General features: G+C 41.0%; 1 protein-coding gene across 1 annotated transcript; it reads left to right on the forward strand.

Annotated features, from left to right (window-relative positions):
• The first annotated feature begins 3,716 nt into the window (after positions 1–3,716).
• Positions 3,717–18,406, forward strand: tmem38b (transmembrane protein 38B). The gene is made up of 6 exons (XM_023285464.3): positions 3,717–4,193; positions 12,313–12,469; positions 12,907–13,091; positions 13,215–13,302; positions 15,881–15,998; positions 17,386–18,406. Exons 1-6 carry the CDS (start codon positions 4,070–4,072, stop codon positions 17,677–17,679), a joined length of 966 nt encoding a protein of 321 aa, XP_023141232.1. The 5' UTR covers positions 3,717–4,069; the 3' UTR covers positions 17,680–18,406.
• Positions 18,407–18,909: the final 503 nt, after the last annotated feature.

Raw genomic sequence — 18,909 nt, forward strand, 5'->3', positions numbered from 1 at the left:
GGCTCAAGTCCAAACATGTTAATTCAACATAAACCCCAGATTGTTAGCCCTATACTGCACTATAGCAGCAGTCAGTTCATAGTCTACAATGTGATGCTGTAGATTTGCACCAGCTAGAGTGAACTCAGGTTTGTATTTACGGAACCCACCAAGCAGCCCTCCATAGTAGCGCACAACATCCTACACCATTTGTGAAATTTGCTTTTTGATGTCAGGAAGTGGAACCAATTTCTTTCAAACCACTGCAGTAAATCTCTTTTTTTTTAATTACAAGTTTAAAAAGTGTGAACAAGCCCCACCCTCGTGCACACAATCTGAATTAGCATCTCTTTCAGCTGGAGGACTGAGGGCTCATGTGGCCAACAACAGTCTGGGTCAGAAATGTCGGTATGTCAACACTTCACTGAAGTTTTTGTGTGCTGTCAAACAAAGCCATCCAATGTGAAAGAGCAACCTAACTAGTAATTCCCTGATATTTTATTTCAGTGATGGTCTTTTCTGGATTTTCTCACGTTCACATTTGCATCTTAGGATATAAAGTATTCAAAACAAATGCTGTCAAAATATTATAAGTACATTTTGGATGTTGAGGTTGCAGTTTTGAGACATAAATGAACAAAACAGGGCTTGAATTTTCTCATAATGTAAGTACAGCTGACAGGGCTGTAAACTCTCTTGATCAAAGAATTCTTTTATGAATCATGTATCAAATGGAATTGCCAAATATTTGTCAATTTCACATTTCAGTATAACACATCAGTATCAGATTCTTCAAGTGGGTCTTGGGGGTCAAATATAAAATAAAGCAAAGCGCATAGGGTGGGATATATGTTTTGGATTTTACACTATATTGCCAAAAGTATTCACTCACCTGCCTTGACTCGCATATGAATATAAGTGACATCCCATTCCTAATCCATAGGGTTCAGTATGACGTGGGTCCACCCTTTGCAGCTATAATAGCTTCAACTCTTCTGGGAAGGCTGTCCACAAGGTTTAGGAGTGTGTTTATGGGAATTTTTGACCATTCTTCCAGAAGCGCATTTGTGAGGTCACACACTGATGTTGGATGAGAAGGCCTGGCTCTCAGTCTCTGCTCTAATTCATCCCAAAGGTGTTCTGTCGGGTTGAGGTCAGGACTCTGTGCAGGCCAGTCAAGTTCATCCACACCAGACTCTGTCATCCATGTCTTTATGGACCTTGCTTTGTGCACTGGTGCACAGTCATGTTGGAAGAGTAAGGGGCCAGCTCCAAACTGTTCCCACAAAGTTGGGAGCATGGAATTGTCCAAAATGTCTTGGTATGCTGAAGCATTCAGAGTTCCTTTCACTGGAACTAAGGGGCCAAGCCCAGCTCCTGAAAAATAAGCCCACACCATAATCCCCCCTCCACCAAACTTTACACTTAGCACAATGCAGTCCGACAAGTATCGTTCTCCTGGCAACCGCCAAACCCAGACTTGTCCATCAGATTGCCAGATGGAGAAGCGTGATTGGTCACTCCAGAGAAGGTGTCTCCACTGCTCTAGAGTCCAGTGGTGGCTGCTTTACACCACTGCATCTGATGCTTTGCATTGCACTTGGTGATGTATGGCTTGGATGCAGCTGCTGGGCCATGGAAACCCATTCCATGAAGCTCTCTGCTGAAGCACTGTTCTTGAGCTAATCTGAAGGCCACATGAAGTTTGAAGGTCTGTAGCGATTGACTCTGCAGAAAGTTGGCGACCTCTTGGCACTATGCGCCTCAGCATGAGCTGACCCCGCTCCGTCAGTTTACGTGTCCTACCACTTGGTGGCTGAGTTGCTGTCGTTCCCACACACTTCCACTTTCTTATAATACAGCTGACAGTTGACTGTGGAATATTTAGGAGCGAGGAAATGTCATGAGTGGATTTGTTGCACAGGTGGCATCCTATCACAGTTCCACGCTGGAATTCACTGAGCTCCTGAGAGCGAGCCATTCTTTCACAAATGTTTGTAAAAGCAGTCTGCATGCCTAGGTGCTTGATTTTATACACCTGTGGCCATGGAAGTGATTGGAACACCTGATTCTGATTATTTGGATGGGTGAGTGAATACTTTTGGCAATATAGTGTATGTGATTGTTATTTTTGTTACAAGACACTACAAGCATGCTGTGTGCAAGTAAGGTTGCAACAATGTTATTTGTAACTTTGTAATGGAAATAATAAAGTGCATAACAGAATAAATACTTTCTCTCTGTGTGTGAAAATGCTAGTTTCCTCATGGAGAGATCGACTTCTCTCTTCAGAGCCATATTAACATGACACGCCTATCGTCATATGTCACAAAACTATAGACAAAATAAAAATAGAATATAACTTGCTTTAAAGTTTTCATTTTGGATAGGTGGAAATACTGACCAATCTAACCATCAGAATTAGAGGTCTCATATTGTGCCACTTTTAAGCAAATTAATGAACGTCTCACATATCTCCTGAATGCATCTGTTAATATTTCAGCTCAAAATACTGCAAAGATGGTTCATTTTACCATGACTGTATAAACCTTTAACCTAGCTTAAAATGGAGCTGAGCTGCTGCTATCCATGGCCCCTTCAGGAAGAAGACTCTCTCTGATCAGTTTACACGGCTATATCTGCGAATTCACAGCACATCTGTTGCTTTTAACTCGTGTGTATGGTGAGTTTATCAGACAACATTCTAGTTATAAAATAAGTAGTTTCGCAAAACAATATGCAAATTAGAACAGTTTTATTTGGAATTTGGCTGTATTAAAATGCTGTGTTTTGGAAGTAAACAGATAAACACCAGTTAGATTGCTCTGAAGCACAAACGATAACACGAAAACACAGGTTTACAGTTTCCACAGAACTCAGACCTGTAGACAGACGATTAAAGACCATGGTAACATTAACTTTTTTAGCCACACAACATGCTAACAGTGAGCATTTTGCAATTTTATTGTGGTGACATTACCATCAATAATAAAAGCAATCCATTTGGCCTTCAGCTCCACACATGCTGGGAGTAGATGAAGACTATTGTGTTGTCTCTTGCAATCAGCACCAGAATGTCTGGTGTGTTTCACTCGTTGCTGAGGCGTTTGAGGGCTAGTGGAGAAAGCTCTAGAAAGTAAACACACTCAGTGGACTATGAAGCAGCTGCTCATCCTTAAGAGGTCAACTGGAAAGCAGCAGGCAGTGAGAGGGCAGGACTGTAAATGCAAATTTTGAGCTCAAAGTCTATTGTTTCCTCAGTTTCTTCACTGAATTTCTTCTCGCTGACTAGATGAGGAAAGAGGAGCTAGATGGATTTATGTCATATTCATGTTCAGACATACAAAACACATTAAAGGATTATTTTCATGATTTGAAATAAAAAACAATTACTAATAGCATTATTGTTGATATAGTAAATTTAGTTCAATGTTTTTATATTGTCAGACTATATCACAGTATATGTCACTTCTACCTATAGGCTCCACCTATTAAAGGTATAGCCTGCTGTCATGTACAGGCAGCAGTCAAACACATGGAATAAGAACAGGAAGCAGGTTTCTACAGGTAATACTGAGTGGGTGACTTATGTATTTGCTCAGCATGTGGATACGTGGGTCTGTTGGCTTTTACAAATCCGGTCCCATCACCTCTCGCAGCCACAGTCTGACACGTGATTGGCTGGCGGCGCTCTCCGTCGTCCAATCAGAGCGCGGCTCTGGCTCCGCCCGCCACATCACTGGCATGGCGGATTACAGAGCAGGAATTCCGCCTATGCGCTGATGACAGCGTCCCGAGGAGGAAACACCGGCGATGACCATCCTCTGGAGACACGGATCCGTTGCCCAGCGACCAGCGGAGATCCCTGGAGTCAACTAACCAGCTGCGAGCAACTTGGCAGCGGCGTTTTTTTCCCCTCCGACTTCACAGCTGCCGTTGGGCCGCCGGTTCGGGTCAGGCTTGACAGACGGTGCATGAAGTGCTCACTCCTGATGCTCCGACTTGGACCGGTGCCTTTTCTGCGCTCTAAGTCCTCCCTGGGATGAACTAGAATAGCTCAGTGTCGCTGAACTATCGTAGAGAGAAGATAATGGATCTGATCGGGGCGCTGCATTTGGACGAGCTGTCCCATGGACTGGCAAACTTGTCCATGTTTCCTTACTTTGAAATGGCGCATTATATCGTGTCGGTCATGGCTCTGAGGGAGCAGCCAGGTAAGTTCAAGTGCAGCAGTTCATCTGCAGTCAAGTTTAGTGAACAAAGCAACTGTTTGGTTTTGTTTCCCTGAAGTTTGATGAAACTTGAGCTGTGATAACAGGCCTCCAACTATCAACACCTAAATGTCAGGCCGCCACAATAGATGAAGTGTTTGGAGAAAGGCTGCCAACTTAAATGTGCTTGACTTTCATCTGTATGAATCTGAAAATACACACACAAACCATGCCATCTATGCCCTTTTACCCACAGATGATCACCAGAGGCGTTGTTAGGATCTGGAAACATAAGTCAGCCCATCTGAGAGATCTTTGCATTTAAATCTAATAATTGCACTATTTTTTATTTTATTGTTAAGTCATTTCAAAGCAAATTTTGATATAAAATGTGAGACTGCTTTGGTCAAAGTAAATATGTCCCACTTTCTTTCTATGCTTGCATGTTCCACAGTAATTTCACAGTAAATGCAAAATAGATACACCAGAATTTCTCAAATTGCATGCCTTGAATTACTGATATTTATGGTCTTTTGCAGCTATAATTATATCTAACTATTAGTGCCAAGTCATGTGAAGTTGATCTGCTGCTTGAAAGTCACACAAAGGACCCAAACCTTAGGCTACTGGCATTTTTGATCAACCATGTTATATTACTTTTGTAGGCTTTAGTGCTTGATCAGAGACATAGATAAATGGATCTGAGGATATTTTTATTAGCCCTGTTTTTGTTTTTGAAAAAAAGAATAAATTAAATTGAAGTTCAGGGGTACAGCCTCCTACGTCCGGGCCTAACGACACCACTGCTTATAACATTAATCTTGTTTTAATTAGCTAGACAATGCATTAAAACCTCTGTGAATTCATTATTTATGATGATTTGCATAATCATTAGCTATCTTGGTGCATTTTTATAATCACTGTGGGTTATGTTTTGTTGAAAATGCTGGATTTAAATCTGTGAAGTCAGTTCATTACTGATTAGTCTATTTTTTCGAGCAAAAACACACCACAAATTCTCCAATTTTTGCCTCTAAAGTGGAAGAGTTTGCTGTTTCTCGTAGGTATTTTTCCTCTATTTTTTTTGGTATTTCACACAGTAAGTTATCAGTCAATAAAAACTAATCAGTATGTTAATCAGTAATGAAAATAATCTTAAAAAGACATATAGAGAAATACTGTATCCTGTCATATTGAATTAATCAAGTAAATCAATGAAATAGTTATGGTTTTGTCCAGTGACAGAAGAACAAACTTTATAAAAGTAACAGAAATAATAGACACATGCATTTACAATTAAATGTCTTGCATTCAAAGCCTTAAACATACAAAGATACTGTATATCCGCTAACTGTGGTATTATTAAGTGATTCAGTAAATAGCATGTACTGTTGCAGTTGGTTGAAATGGAGCTGGTTCTTATAACTAACTTAGTTGCCTCTGAAACAGTCATAAAGTGGAAGTACTCATGTGAAATGGAAGTAGTCTGACTGTTTTTGACGAAATAACAGCAGTACACACTTAGTTGCATTAAAAATCTGTTTTTATATGTATAATTCTGCATACATCTTTTCAAATGTAGTGATATTGATTTCAGTCATATTGCATCTTCCTGTATTGTTGGATGTTGTTGTTGTGGTTAGCTGACAGGTGAGGCCTTTGAATAATTAACATCACTACTTGTTTATCTCAGGAAAACATCTTCATGCTCCAGATTACAAAATATAATGTGTACATGGCCAACACGGAAACCATCTGTCTCCTTCCAGCTTTTAGTTTTGTAGTTGGCCAGAACTGATCCAGATCATCATCGGCTGTTTATCCTGGTAGCTGTAGACAGTCGCCCATCGTCAGATAGGAGATATAGTTATGATTTACACACCGGTGAGTGTGCGAGGGTCTCCTAGGGCCTGAATAATGTATATTTCGTCATCACCAATTTTTTGTGACACCTAGCTATAACGACACCTGCTGAATTTAAAGAAAGGCAGTTGGAGGAGGTTTGTTGTTACCCTCATCTGGACAGTTTGTCTTTGAAGCAATGTAAAGACAATCAAATGTGCATCAAGTTTTTGGAGCATCACCATTTTTGTTTGATTCTTAGTCGGCATGGGTGGAATAAAAAAATACGTATCAACTGGGCACATATCCTCCAAGCAGACTCTGAGCAAAGCGAAAAGTAGTATCGTAAGAACAACTACTCATCCAATGGTGTCCGCAGCTGTCTGTAAAGTATAATCCTGACCTTAGACTGTCTCCTTGGTTAGTCCTCTTTGACAGACAAACTCACACAACATGCAAATTAAACAGAGTGAGAGGAAACCTTCCAAACACAAGCTGTTTATCTCTGCCACAGCCCATTGTAGCAGTCAGACCAAAGCCAGGCACTGAGCCACGTTATGTCACTGAGATAGTGACTTTGAGGACAGGTGGACTTTAACTGCACAGGGACTTGACTTTCCACACACACACTCACGCACACAAACCATTGTAGTCCCACTACTGTAAATCTACAGTCTATTTTGGAACTTGCCTTGCAAAGAATCTGAGCTGCTGTGACCTTGTAACCCTTTGTCCTCTGCTCCCATCTATCCCCCTCTTCGACTGGAGGAAATATACACAGACAGTAAGAGTATGGACAAACAATACTCACAAGCTCACAGCAAGAAATCTCCTCATTAATCTAGAAGAAAACTATCACTTTGTGTTTGTATCTGCATGTGTATTTGAAGATAAGGGACTCATCAACAGGTTGCTTAGAAACTCCTAGAATAAAGGCTTAAATCTCTGGTTCTTTCAAAAAAAAAAAAAAAGTAGTTCAGTCAAACCTGAATAAAAGTAGATATAAAATACTCAGGGAGCCAGCTAGACTACTTCTTTTCCCAAAAAGGAAAGGAATGCTATAAACCATTCAGCCTCCCCTTTATGTTCTCTTTCCTGTGCTAAATTTCTCCTTCCTGCCCCACAGTGTTTCCAATCCGAGAGTCTGAGGCAGTTCAAGACTCTCATCAACCTTAGCAAGAGGAGAACATTATTTAAATCCCAAATAGGAGAATGTACAGTCTATTTACCGATGCATTAGACACAAAAGCAAACAAGATTTTTGCTCGAGCTTGTTAGCTCTCTGCACATGTTTTGTTGCATTGTGAAGTTATTTTAAGCACGCATGTAAACAGTGCTGTGAGTGGACTGTATAGGAAGCAGAAGGAAAGGGGCATGGAAGAGGAGTAGTGGTTATATGTCAATCAGTGGTTCTCTCTTCAAGCTGAAAACTACCAGAGATATTTTTCTTTCTTATCTAGTGCTGCCTGTAATGACTATGACCTGAGAGAGAAGAGGAACAGAAACTAGTAAGAGAGGCTCTAACAGTCATTGATATGTGACATTAAGTGAAAATGAAAGTGTCAGACAGGACAATAGACTAGGAGAAAAAGGGCAAAGTAATGTGGGACTTGAAGTGGAAAGTCAAACTTTGAAATTACACCTTTTTTGACCTCTTTGTGTTCACTGGACAGAGTGGGGAAGAAATTTGGCTGCCTCCTCCATCCTCTTCTGAGGATTTTGAGCTGAAAAATTGAAAGACACATTCTGGGGACCTATGAGACAGATGCCGTATGTTATTATGTATATATGCCGATACAATAGTAGCAACAGACACTGCCAAAGGCCCTCTCTGTCACTGTGGTGGATGTGTCTGAATGACGCTTTGACGCTTTAACGAATATGAATGTAAAAGTTACCGATGTCTGAATTGCAGAATTCCATCAATTTGACAGAACAGTGAATCCAGCAAAGTTACATATCCCATGTCTGAAAGAAACTTCACAGAAATTTGGAGACTAGAGTTGAGAAATAAAAAATATGACCGTTTGGGAGTGGCTGTCTTAGATAACGCTGTGCTGGGGTTTGTGGTAGAGAGATATGGGAATGGTTAAATGACTGCTTTTCGTGAGACTGCATCCTCACTGCTGCAGTGAAACCACTTTGCTGTTTCTTAGCTACAAGACCTACCTCAATATCCCTTTGCTTTGTGTTCATTTGTAAAGATCTTGATTTGTACATACGCATGTGTATAGACAAACACACATATAAATACTGATGCTAGATAACAGCAATTATACCAGCTGGTCTGTAGAAAGGGATTTCCAAAAACAGTCATTGGTTCCACCCTATCTTCACACTGCAGACAGAAGAAGAAAGGAAAAAGGAAAGAAAGAAAGAGGAATTGATAATACAACCAACACTATATGACATGCTACGGCTGTGTTTATAGTTGGCTTCTATTGCTCAGATTTGACTTGGAAATGCATCTCCTTGCAAATGCAAAACCAGGAGACAGGATCTTGATCGGGTAATTGCGTGCTTGTAGCCCAGCATGTCAGAGCAGTCAAAGCAGTCTTTTATATTTCAGCCCAAAATGCATTTTTAGCGCCTTTTACTCGCAGATATAATCAGCTATGTTATATGAATTGATCTCCCTGCAACCTCTAAACTCAAACACAGCTTCTGTTCTCCTCTACAGTTGGTTTCTGGCCTGTCAGGCTCAGACACTGACTGCAGCAGTTTGTTTTTCTTTGGAACTAAAGCTGATGACAAAGCAACAGTGTTTACTGTGTAAGCAAATTGCTGCACTCGTGAGCTCTGGGATACAATTGCTGTAAAACCAAAAGCACCAACGCTAGGCATTTACACTGGAGGCTATTGCAGGAGAGGTGGATGTAGATGACAGTCATAGTGCCAGACTGAAGGCATTTATTTTTTTTAACCACTCGTCCTCGTCTGACATGTTTTTTCTTTCCAGCTTTTTTTTTCCAACTTCCTCCTACTGTAAGTGTAGCAACTGCTTTTTGACCACAAAAGCTCCATTGCACCAGACGTCATGAGCACAGACATGAGTATCGCTCAACAACAGTTGAAATCTGCAAATACAGAAGCTTCTGAGGCTGCAGCTTTGTCACACTCTATACTTTTGTTAATTTGTTTTGTTAGGCTTAATTATATTCCCGGGGTATATAAGAGGCCATTTCTGGTGTTACAACTCAGCTCCAAAGCTGCAACAAAACCAGGAGACAACACGGTATGATGACTAAAAGAGGGTTTATTACCACGCAAAGCAACCAAATGGGCATTAAAGACCCAAACTAAACCCTGCTGCTGGAGCTCCACACGGCAGCAGCTCCTGTCGGAGAGCCAGACGCTGGAAGTGAGGTAGGTTTTATGCAGTTTGAGCCACTTGAACCCAGGTGTGGCTCAATCAGCTGACAACCCTCCTTCAGCTCTGAAAAGAAAAGAAAGAACTCCTGGTGTCCAGGTGGAGGGTCGTCACACAGGGCATAAGCAGCACTGCACATGCAAAGGCCTAGAGTGGTTTCCTGCTTACATTCAAGTTGTAGCACAACTCAGAACTTGTCAGCTCTCACATAATGCCTAAAACTAAAGAATTATGTGAGGCCACAAAGGCAGTCATCTTTCCACTGCTGGAAATTGGCATGAGTGAGAGACAGGAAGCGAAAACACTGAAGATCTCCAAGACAGCCGTTCATTACACCAAGAAATAACAAGCCAAACATGGTACTACCAAACTGCTAGCTGGTCGTAGCAGGAAACGTTTTTCTACCCCACTAGATGACCGTACACTCATCCGTTCCTGTGTCAGGAATCATCGTCAGACCTCCAGGGACCTTAAAAATGAGTGGCCACTGTGGAGAAATGTGACTTGTTCGGCAAGGACAGTTTGAAACCGACTTCTTGAAGCTGGTCTGAAGTCACACATGACATGGAAGAAGTCCTTCATCAATGAAAGACAGAGGAAAGCCCGGTTACTCTTTGCTGAGGATCACAAGGATTGGACTGTTGATGATTGGGCTAAAGTTCTCTTCAGTGATGAATCCAATTTTCAGTTGATGCCCACTCTAGCCAACTTACTGGTTAGGAGGAAGCCTGGGGAAGCCTACAAACCAGACTATCTTGCTCCTACAGTAAAACATGAGGGTGGATCATTGACGATCTGGGACTGTTTCAGTGTGGGTGGAACAGGGCAAATGCAATTGCCACTTTTGAGTACAGTCTTCTTCCATCAACTGGAAAACTCTTTCCTGCCTCCAATTGCCGGACTTTCCAACAAGACAATGCCACTTGCCACACGGCAATGTCAGTTAAAGCCTGGATGGAGAACCAGAACATTGGAATCATACCTTGGCCTGATCAATCACCAGTGACTGTATAAACTTAAACTGGTTAGAAAACATCAGTGTGACTGGAGGTGTTCCCCTGGAGTATTTTATATGACTAGTTGCATATTGTATGAAGCAAATCAAAGGATGGGCCCTGTTACATATCTTACATTTTCCATACATGTTTCTTTTTAATTATTGTGTTTTAGCCATTTCTTTTCCATGTTTGCTTTTTGTATGTTTTTTTTGTGTGTGTGTTTGATGTTTCATAGCTGACGAAGCACAGTTGAAACATGAGCTATCTAACTAACTCAACAATAACCACTGTAGCCAGTAATTAGTGCAATGCACCGCTATAGTTACTCATTTTATTTCTGACACTTTGTCTGTCGTGTTAAAATGCCTCATCGACTTCCACATCTCCCCACTGTCCATGCTCTCATGTACAAACACACGGACAGTTATTAAAAGCAGTCTAAGGAAATTTGGTGAGAGTAAAGTTAAAAAGTGAGCCACGCAGACCGAGTCCAGGGAAGTCTGCTGAGGAGGCAGATAGAGCTATAAATCCTCTTGGTTTACCGATCTCTCTCCAGGAGTCTATAATCTGTCTGTAATCCCCAGATTACCAGTTTGGTCCTGTGTGCGGCCACAGTGACTCCGGGCAGGTGGCTAAGAGCTACCTGTCTGAGGTTAAATATGTAGATCCTCATGTATGTTGGCAGCAGTAAGTTGGTTGAGCATGCCAGTCAGTCCTGGATTGTATTGGAGAATGTCTACAATTTATGTAAAGGGATATACAAAATCTCATTGTCAATAAAAAACATGTTGTGAAAGTTTAGTCACACAATATTTATACTAAATCTACCTTTTCAAATTGAAAATTTAAAGGAGAATTCTGGTATTTCTCTTATTAATGGTACTATTGTGGCTCTGAGTGTCATGCTAACTTTGCATTCCTCTTGCTGTCACACAAACAGCCTGTAAACAACATACCAACCAACTCATTTCTGTGTTAACTTTGGGTGAGACTGGAAAAACAGATGAAATGATTCATGAAAGAAATGGTTTTCCTTGGAAAGCTGCAGGGAGCCCAATTTAAATAGCTCCACAAAACTATGTTCTCAGGCTGTTTTGTGTGGCTCCTCATTTTCCCAAATCTCTAAAATCAAGGTGAAGAGTGCAAAGTTTGCATGACACTTAAAGCCACAAGAGCCACAATAATGGGAAATATGCCACATAGAAAACAACTGTAATTCTCCTTTAAGAACATGAAAAACTTTACCATAATACAGAGCCGTTCTAATGCTATTTGATCTGCCTACAACTAATCTTCTCTTTGACTCATGACTGTCACGTAAATGGAAAGCAGTGTTCTTTCTAACCAGAGTGGAAATGCAGAGGGAGAACTAAACTACTGATTGTTATCTCCTAATCTAACTGTAAATGCCGTTCCTCTGTCCTGCACTTTGACCTGCAAGCCCAGCCCTAAGTACTGTAGCTGTGACTGGCAAACCTTTCCTTTTCTGTGTTCTCTGTTTGTGCACTTTAAACTAGTTAATGTTTGTACAGAGCCAGAGACTGTGAGGCCCATGCATCAGATAGAGGAGAGGCCAAAGTATCACATTCCACTGTCTTCCACTGAGCTAATCTGCTCAGGTGGAACTAGTTTCTACAACCAGTCAAGTCTACTCTATGTGATTTTTACAAATTTCTACTAGCTATGCAATAATAGCAATTATATCTGTGTGTAATGTGTATTAAAGTACAATTTTTCAAACAGTAGCAGTGTTTGGTGGATGTTTCCAGGCTTTTACGTACTCATATGAGATTACAGAGAGTGAGGACACTGTAGAGATGCTGGTATCTATGCATATGTATAATGTACATATAGGGGACTTGAAGGAATCCACAGTGATCACGGTGATCCATATACTTCTGTTTTTGTGCAGGCGCTCTGGAGGTGTCCAGGGTCAGCCCCTTGGCCTGCTGGTTCAGCTCCATGCTCTTCTGTTTTGGTGGAGCTGTGCTGTCTGGGATCATGCTGGCCGAGCCGCCGGTAGCACCTTTATCCAACAGCACCAGTGTTCTGCTCGCTTCAATCATCTGGTAAATATTTCAGGCTGAAATATCTAGTGTATAGACAAGGAAGAGAACCAGAGAGGAAGGGAAGCAGCAGGAGTTAGGTTTAATGAGATGTGCTCTGCAACTTGGAGGAAAAGAGATACACAAAGAAGTCATTATCCTTGTATTCCTCATGTCTTTCTTGTAAAGGGAGCATGAAATGTGGAAGACACTGAATGAAACAGAGGTTATTGTAGAGTTCCAATATGAAGCCTTTGGTCCCCTCTACTGGTGGCACATATAATTACATGCTTCACAAAAAATCCACACTGCCCTCTGCTGGCGATGAAAGGTCTAACTAAAGACTAAATGGTGAGACTGTCAAAATCAACTTTGGATTAGTTTACTGGCCACATAGTTTACACACAGCTGAAATATGCATGTGTGTACACAGTGTATATACGACATATGTGTCTCTACAGGTACCTGGTGTTTTACTGCCCCATGGACCTGGTGTACTGTTGTGCTGCCCCGCTGCCTCTCAGGCTGGTGCTGTCAGGAATGAAGGAAGTGACCAGGACGTGGAAGGTCCTGGGAGGGGTCACCCAGGCACACGGCAAATACAAGGACAGCCTGCTGGTTATGATTGCTATCGGGTGGGCTAGAGGTCAGTAAGTGGTTGTTTACTTATGTCACGTGTATTTTTAAGTAAACATAAAACATTTGATATTCAAGTGATGTGTAGATACTGCTAGATATCAGACGTATGTGTCCCTTTTTCCTTTACCAGGGGCTGGAGGTGGTCTGATAAGTAATTTCGAGCAGCTTGTTCGAGGTGTTTGGAGGCCAGAGACCAACGAGCTCCTCAAAATGTCTTAGTAAGTTTTCCCCTCCACTTTCTGTGCTTATGTCAAGTGATTTTAGTGTATGTGTGTGCTTAGAAAATTGCATTTGAATGCACTTTGGCAGTATTGATATTACACTGAGTGTAATGTGAAATTACATTAAAAACAAGTTGCACTCTTGGGGTTAGTTATGCGCTGTACTGTTTCTTGGCAAGGTGCTCTTGGCTTCCTGCAGTCCCCAGTGGTTGCCTGGCACGAGCACAACCTGCACATAAAACCCCATAAATCATAATTTGTCATTTTTACATTTTTGGTGTTGTGTTTGTTTGTTTGTTTGTGTTTTTATAGGGGATTCCAGAGATTATGCAATATTTTGTGAGATTTAGGTAACATTAGACAGAGGCAGGCAAGCAAGCAGTTCCCCTGTTTCCAGTCTTTATGCTAAGCTAAGTTAACTGGCTTCTGGTTGTGTCTTTTACATTTACCTTATGGCCCTTAAAGTAGTATCAGTCTTCTCATCTGACTTTTTTTCTCAAAAAACACAAGTGAAGATGAGCATATTTTCTGAAACGTTGAAGTTTTCCTTTCAACCAAAGGTGGAGACTCTGTGCGAAGCAGAGTATATTTTATGGCTGGCACCTGTGTGTGTATAAATATCTTCGAAATTGTGTGAGGGTGTGTGCTTGTTACCTTAAGGCAACACAAAGTTGAGTTATTTACTCAAAGGGAAGCTGTGTATATCTGAATACGATGATGTATGTCCAGTTTGGTTTATTTGTGCACTGGTATAAGATGTGCTGTGTTTCAAGTGCGTGCATAAATCCTCACTATTCTAGATATGTTAATATATGTGTGTGTGTGTAATACACACACACACACACACACACACACACACACACACACACACACACACACACACACACACATATATATATATATATATATATATACACAGTCATGGAAAAAGATATTAGATCCCCCTTGTTTTCTTCAATTTCTTATTAATTTCAATGCCTTGTACAACTAAAGGTACATTTGTTTGGACAAATATAATGATAACAACAAGAATAGCTCATAAGAGGTCTCTAGCCATTTTCCATGGTTTTCTTGATAACAACCAAAATCACTTAAGTTCTTACATCAATAGCTATGGCATTGTATTGCCAAAACAGTGCTTTTTGGCATTCCATGTTTTCTTTTCTGTCTGTTTTAGTCACATGATACACACAGGAGTTACTACTTGATTGCATAATCATTGTTTTTAATGACTGCAGTCATGCGTCTTGGCATGCTCTCCACCAGTTTCTGACTTTGTTCTGCGGTCACAGCAGCCCATTCCTGTTGAACAAATTCAAACAAATTTGCTTTGTTTTTGGGCTTGTGGTTCTCTATTTTGCATTTGATGATTGTCCACAGGTTTTCAATTGGATTTAGATCTGGTGATTGATCAGGCCAAGGCATGGTTCCAATGTTCTGGTTCTCCATCCAGGCTTTAACTGACCTTGCCATGTGGCAAGGGGAATTGTCCTGGTGGAAAATTCAGTCATTGGGGGCAGGAAAGAGTTTTCCAGATGATGGAAGAAGACTTTTTTCAAGAGTCGCCCTGTACATGACCTGGTTCATTCGCCCTTCACACAATTGCCCTGTTCCACCCAAACTGAAACAACCCCAGATCATCACTGATCCACCCCCATGTTTTACTGTAGGGACAAGACAGTCTGGTTTGTAGCTTCTCCAGGCTTCCTCCTAACCAGTAAGTGGGCCGGAGTGGACATCAACTGAAAATTGGATTCATCCCTGAAAAGAACCTTAGCCCAGTCGTCAACAGTCCAATCCTTGTGATCCCCAGCAAAGAGTAACCGGGCTTTCCTCTGCCTTTCATTGATGAAGGACTTCTTCCATGTCCTGTGTGACTTCAGAGCAGCTTCAAGAAGTTGCTTTCAAACTGTCCTCGCCGAACAAATCACATTTCTCGACAGTGGCCACTCATTTTTAAGGTCCCTGGAGGTCTGACGACAATTCCTGACACAGGAACAGATCAGTGCACGGTCATCTCGTGGGGTAGAAAGACATTTCCTGCTGTGACCAGCTAGCTATTTGGTAGTACCATGTTCACTTGTTTTTTCTTGGTGTAATGAACGGCTGTCTTGGAGATCTTCAGTTTCTTCACTACCTGTCTCTCACTCATGCCAATTTCCAGCAGTGGAAAGATGGCTGCCTTTGTGGCTTCACATAATTCTTTAGTTTTAGGCATTATGTGAGAGCTGACAAGTTCTGAGTTGTGCTACGGCTTGAATGTAAGCAGGAAACCACTCTAGGCCTTTGCATGTGCAGTGCTGCTGATGACATGAAATGACCTCTTATATACCCTGGGAATATAATTAAGCTTAAGCATGTCAAATAGGACATAAAGTATTATGGAATCAGCTGCATTTTTTGTCGTGCTCATTGTATTCTTCAGGTAATATACCTTTAGTGGTACCAGGCATTAAATTGAACAAGAAATTGACAAAAACAAGGGTGGTCTAATAATTTTTACCATGACTGTATATTTTTTTTATCAATAAATATCAGATCATAACTGGTGTTTTCTCATTGCATGTGTGTTAAGCCCCACAAAGATCACCCTGATTGGAGCGGTGCTGTTTGCTCTGCAGCAGACCCACTACCTGCCTGTCCAGAAGCACCACCTGATGCTCATTTACACCATCTTTACTGTTGTCAACAAGGTCAGTATGGCTTACTCAACCCTGAAACTATATCCAGAATATCCACCCAAGGTTGTGGTGATTCGGATACAAAACTACAAGGTGTGTTTTGATCCATTTAGCTGCTTACCTAGACCATAAAAACTGTTAAATAAATACTATTCGTTGTTAATAATTGGATCGTAACTCGTGTATAACAAATGTTTCGGTGTCACAGCTCCCTCCAAATCTGCGGTGTCTTGTCTTCTAAATGACCTTTCTCCCTCCGCTTTTTTGAAGTTTTAGCTGTGGTGACTCACATTAGCTCGGTATTACCCTTAGGGCTCGGGCTTTTGCATCATTTTCATCAGCTTGCATCATTCACTTTTCTCTTCTCTGGGAAACTTGTGCTCTTGACTGAGACACAGATAAATCTACCACGTCTTCTTTCAACTCTCATTCTGTTAGCTCGCTCTGACTCTGATCTGTCAAATTAACGGCGAACCATTTCATCAGATTTAAGAGTTGTGTCCAAAACCTGCTGTTTATTGTTTTGTGTTCTTGAAGATGTTCCGCTCTCATCGTCCAATGAAAAGTAATTGGTAACACATTAGCCATTTACTTTGGCGCTTTAATATGTAAACGAGGCCAGCATTGCATAGTTGACCAGCTTTCTATTAAAAAAACAACAGATTACCTACTGTAGGATTGAAGAAAGTGCATTTATTTTCCAATGTCATTATATTAGCGCTAATTTGGCTTCATAATTTGACGTTAAATTAAGTCAATCTTTATGAACCATATGTTAAATGTGTAATAACATAATTTTATATTGTCACCTTTTAAGGTAATATTGCAAACCTGCTAGCAAACTGTTATTTATATACAGAACAGGCACAAATACAGTGATAAAAGGCAACATCAGCATTCATTTGAGGCTTTGTGTTTCTGGTCAACTGATGAATGTGAATCCAATATCAGCCCTCCATTTCGCATTTTTTACCTCCTTCTGAGGGAAATATCTGGCTCTTTAACTGATAAACGCTCTTCTATGTTCTTTGGCTGGTACCTGACTTTGTCTATGTGTCAACTGGTGATGTGGAGGGAGCATAGAGCAAGATTTTGTAGTTAATTCGCGGCTGAGAGCAGTTAAAGTGGCCCGACACAGTCAAGTTGAAGGCCTGGAAACCAAAAGAGTGAGTTGAAAGATGGGTATTAATTCTCTGTGTGCTTTCACATACAAGTAATCATGTGATCCATTGTTAATATAAAGCTATTAATATTCTAGTGGCTTTAAAGACGGTTGCTATGGTGAAGAAGTTTTAGACACACATTCTCTTCCAAACCTCGTAAAATGTCTCCCTCTCTCCTCATATTATTCCCTCATGTCTTGCCTCTGTCTTGACAAATTTGTGTTCTGTGTTTCTAGTCGAGGATGATGCTGACAGGCTCCTCCACCTCACCCTTCGCCACCATTGAGTCAGCCGTCTACAAGACCCTCTTCACCGGCTACTCCCCTTACGCCGCCCTCACCGCCGAGGTAAAGAAGTCGTGCATCGACAATGGCACAACAAATGGTACAGCCTCTACCGCTGCAACCAAAGAGTCCAGCGAAAAGAGATCAACTGGGGAGCACAGTCCCGTCAAGGGACAAAGTAGCTCCCTAGAAACCAAAGAGGAGTCAGAGAACGCAGCGACGACAAACTGCAAGAAGACTAACTAGTCAGCCTTCGCCCCGTAGCGCCTTTTCACCTCTAAGCAGGGTTGTGGAGTCATTTATGATTCAGATCTGTCATGTCAGGAGTTCACTTAAACTTTCCGTTCTATTTTTTCTTTTATTAAGGAACACATTTTGTCCCCTACTGACTATTTCTTTCAAACTGTTTCTTTTGCATTTCTTCGAATGCAATTTCATGCTGGCTGCTGAAATACATTTCAATAAGAGCTGACTCCAACCAAACCTGCACCTTATTCTGGGATAATAACCCCATCCTTAAAGTACTGTAATGTTTATGCTGTTGGATTTAAACATCAAACTACTCTTGGGCTGATTGCACACTTGTAGTACAAAGTGTAGCTTAATTTTGAATATATATTTATATTAAGGAAAAAAAATGATGATAATTCTATTTCTGGGTTTGTTTCTGGGTTTTGGGACCAGTGCTGAGCACCTGCTGATCTTTGAATGTATCTTTTTCTTTCTGTGTATATTCTGCTTCCTGTAAATGCTAACTTTCCTACTTTGAAATCTTTACATTTTTAAAAGAGAAATTATATTCTATGACTTTGAGATATTATATTCTAATTAACAATTATTGCACTCTTGAATGTACAGCATTTTGAAACGGAAAACTTTTGTTTTCTGTTTCTTTAGTGAATGCTTTGAATGACAATTGAAGCCTGAGAATAAATAGGTTTAAATGCACCATCAATAAAATGTGTTGGTGGGATTTTTTTGCCTGCAGTTTTGTCAGATTTCTACCGTTCAGTGAACATGAATGTAGATCCGAATCATAAAACATAGCTAAAATTTATATGTCCCTGAAAGAACCCTCCTCATTAATACACTTTCAATCATAACGCGGCTCTTTTAGCTGCATTTGTTCACAGTTTCATGTGTCAAAGAATTACTGATAACTACTTCAGCAGCTTGTAAATTGATACAAGGCAGCACAGCGTCCAGAAGTAACCCCCTCTATAGGCTGAAACATTGCATCAGTGTAACATCAGCACCTGATTGATACCTCACCCTCTTTAAAGAGCTGCTGGAGTGAGATCCCCCAAATCCCCCCCAATTCTCATCTATGTAACCTCAGACGGCGAAGAACCCCCCTGTGAATACAAATTAAAAACAGAGGGTGGGTGTCGAGGAGAAAAGAGAAGACGTTCAAAGACGATCAAAAGCGCTACTGGTGGAGATGATGTACCTGCTTTTAAAAACGCCTCAAGTCCA

Source organism: Amphiprion ocellaris, chromosome 17 (assembly GCF_022539595.1).
Source record: "Amphiprion ocellaris isolate individual 3 ecotype Okinawa chromosome 17, ASM2253959v1, whole genome shotgun sequence".
In the NCBI taxonomy this organism is placed as follows: Eukaryota; Metazoa; Chordata; class Actinopteri; family Pomacentridae; genus Amphiprion; species Amphiprion ocellaris.

Coding starts and splice junctions, on each gene's coding strand:
- tmem38b (XM_023285464.3), top strand. CDS start 4,070: ATGGATCTGATCGGGGCGCTGCATTTGGACGAGCTGTCCCATGGACTG. Junction 4,194..12,312: donor GGCTCTGAGGGAGCAGCCAG/GTAAGTTCAAGT, acceptor GTTTTTGTGCAG/GCGCTCTGGAGGTGTCCAGG. Junction 15,999..17,385: donor TCTTTACTGTTGTCAACAAG/GTCAGTATGGCT, acceptor CTGTGTTTCTAG/TCGAGGATGATGCTGACAGG.